The following is a 12,346-nucleotide window of genomic DNA, read 5'->3' as shown; positions in this document are numbered from 1 at the left end:
AGACATTTTTTCGTTACATCAATATTTCTCGAAATAATCTCAAAAAAGTGATATTTTTTCACTTTTTTTGGAGTTTTGACCTTGAAAATGATCTTGTCGGCGATTTTCATTATCATATTCGTAATCAGCGCGCCAAAATACATAAAATAGTGCAGTTTCAAAAAAATCGGGCGTTTCACCTATTCGGAACTTTATCCAAATATTCTACTAAAAGATCATGAAATTTTGTCTGGTTAAATGCTGCTGTTTTCTAAAAAGTAAAAGAAATAAAAAATCAATTTTAATACAACAAACACAATAACAACATCAATAATATGATAATAATTATTATTATTCTAAATTCTACTCTCTAAATTTCTTGGAGTAAAAACGCACTCGAAAAATTGAGTGACTGGTCGTGTCACTCGAGTTAGAGTGACTTTTCATTCATACGGAGTTAATTCTCTCTCTTTTTGTTGTAAAGTGAATTTTTCACTTTGCAAAGTAAAGTGATCATGTGTATTTTATTTTGTAGAGTGAATATTTTCACTCTATGTGGAGTGAATATTTCATTCACATGAAGAATGAATGATCACTACGTCTCATTATCTCTTGTTCTCGTCTCATTGTTACACGTATTTGGTGCAAGACATCGTGGATATAAATAAGAATATCTATAAAGAATCCACGTAGATAGACATATAAAAATGTCAACATTTCTTCCAGAGGCAAGTACTTATAAGAATTTATGTGTAGTTTATTTACTGATTTAATATATTATGTAAAGAATAGTGTTTAGGTTAAATTGTTTTTCTAGGTTAGGTTACAGAAAGAATAAATCAAGATCTCACAGCATGTGGTTCGCCGTGCTACGTAGCTTCGTCATAAATTCGATTTGCATATCAATAAACAAGTAGTACAATGAGGAGTAACTTATATAATGACTTGTAGTTTATTAAATCGGCAAGTGCGTACCAAGTGCTGCAAAATCTCGGTTATAGTTAAATCTGTTGAAATAATATTAAATTTTTTTTTTTGTTAGGAGACGTTAAACAGTACTGGAAACTTAAATAAATTTTTATTAAGCAGTGGAATTTCGAAAGACGCCGTCAATATTTTGAAAGGTAAGATTTGCAATAAAATTAAAATTATAGTTTGGTAATGTTATATCAGTAATGTAATTATGTATATTAATAAACATTAATAATAAATTATATTCTGACTTTTTGTGTGGACGAGCTACATATTTATTATAAATTGAAAAGCATCAAGAGCAATCACTGGATGTTAATGCGAGGATTGTTAATATTTTCCATACAAAAAACCGATTTCTGTCTACTAGAAACATTATTAAAGTGTACACGATCTCGGATTCGAGATACTAAAGTGTACGAACATTACATACATTGATCTCATTTTCGAGAATCTAAATGTACGAAATGAAGGAAAGAAAGGAAGTTTCTAGAAAGAAGGAAGCTTGAAAGAAAAATATCAGGGCGCGAGTGGCTCATTTCGTACATTTAGATTCTCAAAAATGAGATCAATGTATATAATGTTTGTACACTTTAGTATCTCGAATCCGAGCTCGTGTACACTTTAATAATGTCTCTAGTAGACAGAAATCGGTTTTCTGTATGGAAAATATTAACAATCCTCGCACTAACATCCAGCGATTGTTCTTGATGCCTTTCAATTTGTAGTAATTGATTTATATCATAAGAGCCATTTTCTTATATATTAATGATATTTATTATAATTAAAATTATTAGTAAAATTATTTAATAAATATGTAGCTCGTCCACACAAAAAGTCAGAATATAATTGAGGGCGCAGATCAAAGAGAAGTTTTTTCAAAAGTTGGTTGTACTTTTTATTTTAGTTTATTTATTAATAGTAACAAAAGTGTATATGTCGTTTAATTAAAGTATCTATTATTTTTATCACACTTTTTGTGTCACTTCAGGTTTTCTTTTAATTCCGTGTTTGTAAAATTATTCACTTTAATTTTTAGGTAAAACTTATAAAAAATATGACAAATTTTTGCAAGTTTCTAGATGAGGGAGATATTTTATTTGAGAAATAATAAATTAATTATTTTTACAGATTATCTGATGATGATAAAGAAATAATAAATAACATAAAAATAACGTCTTAATAATGTGTTTATAATATATATTACTTTGTCAATTATAGTTAATAAATATTATTTTGTCTATTTCTTATTTATATACATTGCTTAGAATTAAGACTTATTAAGAGTGAATTTGTTCACTCGTAACAATTGAGTGAAAAATTCGCTTGACGAAAGAATGAAGATTTCACTCTGATCGAGTGAATTATTAACGCCGGAACGAGTAATACATTACTCTAACGTAGAGTGATACTTTACTCTACGTTAGAGTGAAACAATCACTTTTGTAAAAAGAGAATTTTTACTCTCTACGAGTGGCAGTATTTTCACTATCGCTTGGAGTGAATATCCACTCATTTGGAGTTAGATTTCACTCTAAGAAATTTAGAGAGTACTCCTACGACTTTATATCAAAGTTCGTGCGTTAGCCTTATTAGACACTGTATTCACGATTTTACAGTTATACGGGCGTACTTACATTATCCTTGTCTTCTTTGTTAAATAAATGAATTATTGTTCGATTTCCTTGTGCGTCATTTTTTCTTGAATTTTTCTCGGGAAAATAACTTTGAAATTGTTTCTCATGCTTGGCTGATAGATGCCGTATAAGGCCAGAAGTACCACCGTTACTCATTTTTATTACCGTATTTTCCCCTTTCTCTCTACATAATTTGCATAATCTTATTTTGTCTTGTTTTTTTATCCGTTGTTGTTATTTCATAAAAATTTTTAATTTTTTTACGAGGGCGTTTTTCTTGTATTATGTATTTTTTTTTATTTAATATATACAACAATTTTTTTGAAAGGTAAAACACTTTTGTTTTGATTGTAATAAAATTGACTAGAAATTATAAATATTGTTGAAACTAATTTAGTATACATAAAACAGAAATATTAAACTTTGAGCTATTTAATTTTATTTATTTTAGAAAAATCATACACTAAAGTCTCTAATGCCCTATCTACACCAAAGGATAATCCTACTTGTGGCTCATCCGACCACTTTCGCTCGTCTACACTAAGTACAATTTTAGTGTTGTTATATTGGTACCGTTGACTTTAAAACCGGTAATAATTTCAGTACCTAGCCTATAAAACAAACTTTCATTCGATCTAAGGTAACCCGAATTGTTATTCTGTTCGACAGAAGATTATTTTTTATAGAAATATCTTTGCTTTTTATATGCAAATATTCTGATGAGTGATTTGCTTTTTTGAGTTGGTACGATTGAAAACCAACTTCAGTATGATTTTCGGTCGTCTACATTACTCGCTTGGATGAGCCACAAGTAGGATTATCCTTCGGTGTAGATAGGACATAAACAATTGTCACATAAGGCATAGTGATAATTGGTATGATTGTATAAATTTTAATTTTATCATACTTTCTGTCAAAAAAGCACATGATTCGAGACTTTAGTGTATGATTTGTCTAAAATAAATAAAATTAAATATCAAAGTTTAATATTTCTGTTCTATGTATACTAAATTAGTTCTAACAATATTTATCATTTCCAGTCAATTTCATTCTGTTCTGTCTGTCTACTAACCACAGAATACTGAGAGTGTTGTCAACATGTCTTGCTACACTTCTGCACTTTAAGATCGAAAAAAATTTTTTCATGAAGAGTACTATTATTTTGATATACACTATCTTTATTCGTCTTCACAACACGTTATATATACATTTTACGACCAATATTAATTATATCAATGTAATTAATATATCATCAAAGCTGCGAGCTGACAGGTCTGAGCGCCGCCATGTTAGAAATGTTAGAAAAGGAAAGACGTCTTTTAGATAAAAAAAGAAATGCTAACAACGCTGACCAATAAGACATGAGCGACATACATCCTAGCGCGACATTCATCCTAGCGCGACATACATCCTAGCGAGATAATTTTTTAGATTTCTCGACTTTAAATGCATATATTTTATTTATATAAAGTACACAGAGCAAAAACAAGCAAACTTTCGTTATATATTTTAGGTATGCGCTTTCGATTGAGCCTACTGCCAACTCAATCGGCCCAGCCGTTATTGAGATCCGATAATCTCGGCTCATCTGAACTTTCCGTCTCGCGTAAAGAGACACGATCGGTCTTGCGCTACGCGTGAACTTGGCGCGAGACACTACCGTGTCTCTTGATTATCAATAGGACTAGTGCTAGTACCCATACAGCACAGATCATTGCAATCACATTGCAGCAATGTTGCAATATTGCAAATGGCAATTCAACATTACAAAGACATTGCAGAGATATAGATCCACAAAATACTAGCACGTTTGTAGCAATATGACATTAATATTTCGGAAACATTGCAAAATCCAAATTTTATATATAATTTAATATAAAATATATAATATACATTTTAATAATAAAATATTATAATAAAATAATTTTTTGCAATATTCTTTTTTTAAATTGGTTTAAATTGTATCGTATGCTCTGCGCAGCATATGTGCACGTTCGCGCTTGTGTTAGCTGGCGCCGGCATCGCTGCGTTCTGCGCTAGTCGTTCATTATTGCCACGTGTCGTATGATCTCACGTAGACTCACATTTCTTGTTGCAAGAAGAAAGAAAAAAGAGGTAAGTACTTCTTGACAATATTTATGTTTAGTTATAACAATCTATATACTAAAAATGTTATATTCATTAATAGAAAATCATATATCTAGGGTTAATAATCTATAACCTCAAAATTACTGAGATCGATTAGAAAAGTATTTATCTATGAAAAATTGTATTTATCTATGATATGATCTATATCTATTTTACCATATTGTTTCAGAAAATATCATCAAACATTTATATAGGGTGTTCTACAGTGCAATATATATAATATATTGCTTATATTTTGTTGCTGCCAGTATTCTAAATACATTTATTTGGTATTCAACTAATAGGTAAGGATCTTTATCTATATTGGGATTGTCCTTTTATCTTCAATTAGTAATTATTTAATTATCTAAATTATATATTATTTTTTTAGATTGAACTAAAATATATATTTTATTTTTATAACAATACTTGTGTTGGTAAAACTTGTATGCTTAAGCTTAAATGTACGTATATAACTATAATAATAATATATTGCACGTTATCTAACGTTATTATATATCTAACGTTAGTAACAAATATGTCTAACGCATTAAAACATAAAGTGTATATTTCAAAACGTCACATAAGGAGAATTATTGAAGATCAAACTAATATTGATATAGCAGGATCATCTACACAAATTAAACAGTCATTATTAAATACCAATAGATCTTTTAAAGATAATTGTTTGGTTTTACATAAAATTAGTGATATAAATATTCATGCATTTAATAAAAACATCACTAATGAAACGCTTAATCCTGAAATTGAAATCTGTGAAAATGAAAATCATTATCTACAATGTCAAAATATAAATGACAATAATACTGGCATGCAAGTAGACTATGATCATGATAGTGATATTGACAATCTTACCACAGAAAGTAAAAGCAGAAGCTACAATGATGTTGATAAAAATAATAAATTTAAAAATGATTTTGTTAAATGGGTTTTATCATTCAATATTAATCATAACGCATGTAATGCATTGATAACAATTTTGCAGCAATATACATCATGTAATTTTTCAAAAGATATACGAACGTTACTACAAACTCCACGACAAGTTCATGTAATAAGTGCATGTGGCGGACAATATTTTTACGCGGGTTTGAATAATGTGATTAAGAAAATGTTTTTAAAATCTAATAAGAAATATATAAATTTACTTATAAATATAGACGGTCTTCCTCTCTCAAAGTCATCACAGTCTTCATTATGGCCTATTTTATGTTCGAATACAGTAAATGAAGATGTATACTAGGTGCGCAACTAAGTTTCCGGGTTTCACACATGAATGGCGCTAACGATACATGTAGTCGATATACATGTCTAAAGTTGTGTTTTTTTATTAACTTGGACATCTGTCAACAATAACCAGTTATAATACCAACACATATCGCAACGCAAAAATTTTTTTTCTAACAATAAAGATGTCGAGTTTTGTGCCAACTAAACAGCATTTGCGGGAAGCTTTGCTTTTCTGCTTCAACTTGAAAGAAAATGCAGCTGAAGCAGGTCGTTTGCTTAAGAAAGCCTACGGCAAACATGCACCATCGAAAACTACCTGTAAAGATTGGTTTAAACGCTTCAGAAGTGGCGATTTCGACACTGAGGACAAGGAGCGCTCCGGAAGACCAAAAACATTTGAGGACGCCGATCTGCAAGCGTTATTGGATGAAAATGATACGCAAACACAAGACAACAACAACTGATAAATTTGAACCATGCATTGCTCGAAAAACGGCCAGAATGGGACACGAGACACGAACGAGTAATATTGCAGCACGACAACGCTCCGTGCCATCGCACTTCCATCGTCCAGGACACCATCAAAACGCTGAAATGGGATCTGCTACCGCACCCGCTGTATTCACCAGACCTGGCCCCTTCCGATTATCACTTGTTCCGGTCGATGGCGCATGGCTTGGCTGGGCTACACTTGGCCAATTTCGAAGAAGTGCAGAATTGGTTGGATGAATGGTTTCGATTCAAAGACGCGTCGTTTTATCGTCGCGGTATTCATGTATTGCCAGAGAGATGGCAAAAATGTGTAGCTAGCGAGGGACGATATTTTGAATAAACCGTTTTTTGTATTTCTCTTGAAATTTTCCATTTTGCATTGATAAAAAAAACCCGGAAACTTAGTTGCGCACCTAGTATGTCGTTGGTGCATATTTTGGAGAAAAAAAAACCGCAAGATTCTAATACTTTTCTTCAACCTTTGGTTAATGATTTCATTTCTTTAAGCAATGGTTACATTTTTGATAAAAACGTGATCAAAATTAAATTATTTGGTTTGATATGTGATGCACCAGCAAAATCCTTTATTTTATGTACAAAAGGTCACACTGGGTTCTACAGCTGTACAAAATGTACAATAAAAGAAAAATATTTAAATGGTAGAGTTTGCTTTCCAAATGCACCATATTCTTTAAGAACTGACGATTTATTTGCCATTAATGGTTACAAGAATTTTCAGACAGATTACTCCATTATAAATAATATTCCGGGTTTTTTACCTATAACGAACACGCCCTTAGACTATATGCATCTTGTATTGTTAGGCGTTGTTAAAAAATTAATACTTTTATGGATAAAAGGTCCGCTTTCTATACGTTTAAGACCAAGATCAATCAAAAGAATATCATATTTGTTAATCTTGCTTAGAAGTAATACACTAAGTGATTTTGTTAGAAAGCCAAGATGTATACAAGATGTTAAACAATGGAAAGCTGTAGAATTCAGAAATTTTCTTTTATATACGGGACCTGTTGTTTTAAAGTATTCATTAGCAGAAAATTTGTATCATCATTTTCTTATGCTTCACGTAGCAATCACAATTCTTGTTCGTCCAGATTTATGTAAAACAGAATTTATAGATTATGCAGAGGCTTTACTTAAAAATTTTGTCTTATCATTTGAGATTTTGTATGGTAAAAAATTTATATCACATAATGTCCACAACCTGTTACATTTATGCTCAGATGTCAGAATATTTGGTCCATTAGATCAGTTCAGTGCATTTCGTTTTGAGAATTACATGATGTCCATAAAAAAACTATTAAGAAAGAATGAAAAGCCACTGCAACAATTGATAAAAAGATATAAAGAAAAAGAAAATATTAATTTTCTCTCACCAAAAAAAGTACCTAATTACAATATTGAAAATTTATATTCACTAAAATATTTACATAATAATGGACCAATTCTTGATTGTATTCATTTTAAATCACAATATTTACAATATTTACAGTTATCCACTAAAAAATTTCATATACATTGCAAAAGTAATAATAATAGTAATAGTTGTTGTCTTTTAAGAAATGGGTGTTATATTATATTATTTTAAATATAGTGAAAAAAAATGAAAATATTTTTGTGATTGGTAAAAAACTTAATTATGTAAACAATATATATGAAATACCTTGTAAATCAAGCGATTTTTGTATAAAAATAATGATGCTCAATAGCGATGAAATGTTATTTTATTCAATTACAGATGTGCTCTGTAAAGCATGGAAAATTCCTTTCGCAAATAAGCCTAACACATTCGCAGTATTTCCCTTAAATCATACTATGTAAAACGCTTTCAAATAACAATAACTGCAATAATTTTCACATCAATCTGTACATATATTACATATATTTTGTTTAGCATATATAATGCGCTAGACATGTTCAATATAATGCTCAAAAAACATTTTGAATTCTTAATACATTACATAAATATAATGCGTTACATTTATGTTTTTCATGCCTCAATATATGTATACACAAGTATTTTGCATTTTAAAGAAAAATGAATATTAATGCATATGTAATTGCGGAATTTCACGATGGACTTCAATTAATACCTGCATTGTGGTACAATGCAGATAGAAATTCAAGTATTTGGCCTACTCATTTTAAAAGTAAATTTAGAATAAATAAAGCTATAATGACAAGAGAGATGCCACAAAATATTGAATGGGACGTATTACCAGTAAAAAGGATTTTTGGCAGAGCAGGTAAAAGTTAATTGTTATATTAAGACTAATTTATATAATAAATTTTAGAAAAGTATTTTTTCCTATCTATAACATATCTTACAAGTTATTATTTGTGAATTATAATTTATTATATAACATTGTTTCAAATTCTAAAGATAATTACGAAGAAGGAATGGAAAAATTAGTCCTTGCAGAGGACACATCTAATATAGATGTATCTTCCGATGAATTAAAAAATCAGAAGAAAAAAAGAAGACGCGAGAAAGCCAAAAAAATTATATCATCTTCTTCAGATGAAGATATATGTTTTAATGAAGATAAACACAATCATGTAAGACAAACTGGCATCAAACTCTTGCCTCCTTATCCAGAAATTGAAAACTTTGTATCTCAAAAAAAACTGCACACTCAGAAATCCATAGAAAACAATTCTTCAAATGTATTATGCGAAAGAAATACTTCTTATACAATAAATGGAAGTGGTAAGCAGTACCTAATAATTTATGAAGACTATAATGTTATATCAAAAGTGATTTTTTTTACATAGTAATGTTTTCGCTTTTTAGATAAAATTATTGACATTGAAAATTTTTCAAAAAACACAAAAAATTTTACACAAAAACCTAATGAAGATAGCGATGCAGAAAATAGTTTTACACGTGGTATGTATGTATATATATATATATATATATAAATATTATTATATCTATTTTTTTTAATGTTTTATATAAAGGCAATATATATACAAATGTATTTTTTACACAATTCTTATATAAATAGTAAATAGCTTTAATTGCAATATTTAATAATTAAATAAATATTTTTTTCAGAATACAAGAAACTAATTTTGGGGAAGCTAAATAAGGTTTTATATAAACTCAATAGCATTGAAAATAGAATGGACATGCTAGAAGACAAAATGCAACGTTCTAATTATTCTAGCCAAGAAGAAATTCTTATACAACTGCCTATAACAACATTTGAAGAGTTAACATTTTTTGAAGAACAATTAAAAGAAGTTAATTTTAAAGACGAAGCGGTATTTAAAAAATATTTTTTTATTTTATTGAATACTTCTAACGTGTTCCAAATTGAAATAATGACATATTATATTTAATATTTATTTAATCTATTGATTTATTGATAGTTCAGAGAGAGAGAAAGAGAGAGAGAGAGAGAGAAAGAGAGAGAGAGAGAGAGAGAGAGAAAGTGAATTAATATAAACATAAAACAATATTTTTTAATAATATTCAAAATTTTTTATATTTTTTTTCAGATTAATACGTTTCAACTTGTGGGTGGAAATACTGCGCACATAATGATACGCAACATCTTAAAAAAAGCCATAACAAATAATTTTGCACAACATTTTAGCTGGGCTGGAAAAAAAGCTAAGAGAAGCTTTCAACATTTAGGTCTTTCAAGAATAATTATACGTAAGTCAATTTTTCACACACACACACACAATATAGAATGTCTGACAATATCAATACATACGCTTATGCAGTGATGCGATGTTTCCTACCGGGCTCCCGGCTTCCAAGCCCCGCACAAGCGAGAAGCGTGTACATGTTCAGCGCAGCACATGTACACGCTTCTCGCTTGTGTGGGGCTCGAGAGCCAGGAACCCGGTAGGAAATATCGCATCCCTGCGCTTATGTGAAATAAAACTCATTACACTAAATGAAAAAGTTCTTTACCATTTTGTAAACTATGTGAAATTTTTAGATAATAAAAGAAGATAGATTAATCGCATGTGATAATGTGGTGGGACAACTTTTGTAGGCATGTTTTCATTAAATGGCTTCGACTTATCGATTGTTCCTTAGCTACGACAACTGATAGAGATATGTGATTCAGCTTTACACGTCGCTACCGTTCGTATATTTCACCTTTTGTTCACCAGCTGATATTCACTGTTGCAAACAGACAGCCGATAAGTTGAAGTTATTTTTTTTATGAGACTGTTTCTATACAGCTTATTCCATCATTTTACACGCATTCATTCGCCAATTTTTTTTCAATTAATATTTCAAAATTTTATGTGATTTTGCAAAATGTTACATTTTTATTCAGTTTGATGAGTTTTACATGCACACGAGGGGACGTACGGATACTGTCGAACCCTGTGTATATATGAATTATATATTGTAATGTTTATAATAACTTTTTATGTTATAGAAGCTGTTCGTAGGACACACAAGCATGTAAGTGATGCTAAAATTGCAGAAACCATTTCCAAGTGGCTTGCCCAAGCTTCTGTTAGGATTGAGAGAACAAAGTATGTACTTATAGGACTATGTACTTATAGGAGGATTTATTTTATATATAATTTTATGTATATTTGTATGCAGTATGTATATTTTTATGTAATTATATGAATTTTAACTTTTATTTTATTTTTACAGACATTTAACAAAAGAAAATAATAATCAAGATTTTATTAGTATAATAAAATAAATTATTAGTGGCAACAAAAGGTGGAATATATGAATGGCAGCAACGCGTAAAGTTTAACTGCATATCTGTATTTGATTGGTTACTAAGAAATAATCGATCAAAGTCAGGGAAAATATGCCTACAAAGGTTGTCCATATTACATGCACTAATTAATCTATCTTCTCAAAATTTCACTTAATAGCGTACAAAATAAGACTAGATATAAGACTTTATTAATGAAAAATAATAATATAACGAACAAGATTATTTATTTTAAAAAAAGTACAATATTAAAAACATTTTTTTTTTTAATATAAAAGAAAATATACTTTTATTTCAATGTTAACATGTTATACAATGTTATGTGTATTTTATTTATGTTAACATAAATACAAATAAAAACATTTAATTAAAATGTATTGTCATAGCAATTTTATATTTATATATTAAAAAATATAAAGACAATATTTTTATATGCAACATTATTCCCCAGGGAGAACACCAGGTCGAAGAAACGTCTAATAGACATCTAATAGACGTCTATAGACGTCTATAGACGTCTATTAGATGTGTATTAGACGTTTCTTCGACCTGGTGTTCTCCCTGGGGAATAATGTTGCATATAAAAATATTGTCTCTATGGTGTTCTCCCTGGGTCTAAGATTGCAATAACAATGCATTATTGCAAATTCATGACATTGCAATATTACCGTAATATTTCGTTGCAATCTTTCTAAAGGCGGACATTTTAACGTTGCTGCAATCCCACAGCAATGATGCAACAACATTTTGCAGTGAATTTGCAATATTGCAACATTGCGATGAAAGATTGATGCAATGTGTATGCAATCTTTGTGTGCTGTATGGGTACTGACTGTTTTCTCCTTGATTTCTTCTTGATTATTTTTTTCTTATAATTTTTTTGAAACTGTCTTGTGCGTAGTACCATTGTCTTTTGCAATCTTGTAAGGACAATTTTCTGACGAGTCACTTTCACTATCACTACTTATATTGTTCTTTTTTCTTTTTGAAGTCATTGTTCGGTCGTTTTTCATTACGCCCTCGAGACCTTGACACTCTGAATGTTTGTCGAAGATTAAAGCGAAAAAGCAAATGAAAATGACATTAAAGTACGGCTCGCTATTTGCGATTTTCATTTGTTTTTTCGTTTTCGCGTACCACTCGGCGCTAAACAAAAGC

The 12,346-nt window shown here is 29.8% G+C and overlaps 2 protein-coding genes and 1 long non-coding RNA gene across 9 annotated transcripts in view; 2 read left to right on the top strand and 1 right to left on the bottom strand.

Annotated features, from left to right (window-relative positions):
* Oseg5 (intraflagellar transport protein Oseg5) overlaps window positions 1-12,346 on the bottom strand; it is a 323,588-nt gene that overhangs the window by 19,618 nt on the left and 291,624 nt on the right. The window lies entirely within an intron of this gene.
* On the top strand, window positions 807-5,891 carry LOC105671864 (uncharacterized). The gene is made up of 3 exons (XR_010889952.1): window positions 807-4,703; window positions 4,906-5,020; window positions 5,107-5,891. It is a non-coding gene; the product is annotated as an uncharacterized lncRNA (long non-coding RNA).
* LOC105680071 (uncharacterized) lies at window positions 5,968-11,614 on the top strand. Of its 2 annotated transcripts, XM_067354050.1 has the most exons (7): window positions 8,594-8,725; window positions 8,863-9,189; window positions 9,274-9,369; window positions 9,538-9,746; window positions 9,984-10,143; window positions 10,889-10,988; window positions 11,116-11,614. In XM_067354050.1, the coding sequence occupies exons 1-7, from the start codon at window positions 8,656-8,658 to the stop codon at window positions 11,165-11,167; spliced, it is 1,014 nt and encodes a 337-aa protein (XP_067210151.1). In that variant the 5' UTR covers window positions 8,594-8,655; the 3' UTR covers window positions 11,168-11,614. The 2 variants fall into 2 exon arrangements, with proteins under 2 accessions (XP_067210150.1, XP_067210151.1); XM_067354049.1 differs by lacking the exon at window positions 9,274-9,369 and having other exon boundaries at window positions 5,968-8,725; window positions 11,116-11,601.

The sequence above is a fragment of the Linepithema humile genome, chromosome 4 (assembly GCF_040581485.1).
Source record: "Linepithema humile isolate Giens D197 chromosome 4, Lhum_UNIL_v1.0, whole genome shotgun sequence".
NCBI classification, from domain to species: domain Eukaryota; kingdom Metazoa; phylum Arthropoda; class Insecta; order Hymenoptera; family Formicidae; genus Linepithema; species Linepithema humile.
This window is presented reverse-complemented; position numbering and strand designations above follow the sequence as displayed.

Coding starts and splice junctions, on each gene's coding strand:
- LOC105680071 (XM_067354049.1), top strand. CDS start 8,518: ATGAATATTAATGCATATGTAATTGCGGAATTTCACGATGGACTTCAA. Junction 9,190..9,537: donor TTATACAATAAATGGAAGTG/GTAAGCAGTACC, acceptor TATTTTTTTCAG/AATACAAGAAACTAATTTTG. Junction 10,144..10,888: donor TCTTTCAAGAATAATTATAC/GTAAGTCAATTT, acceptor TTTATGTTATAG/AAGCTGTTCGTAGGACACAC.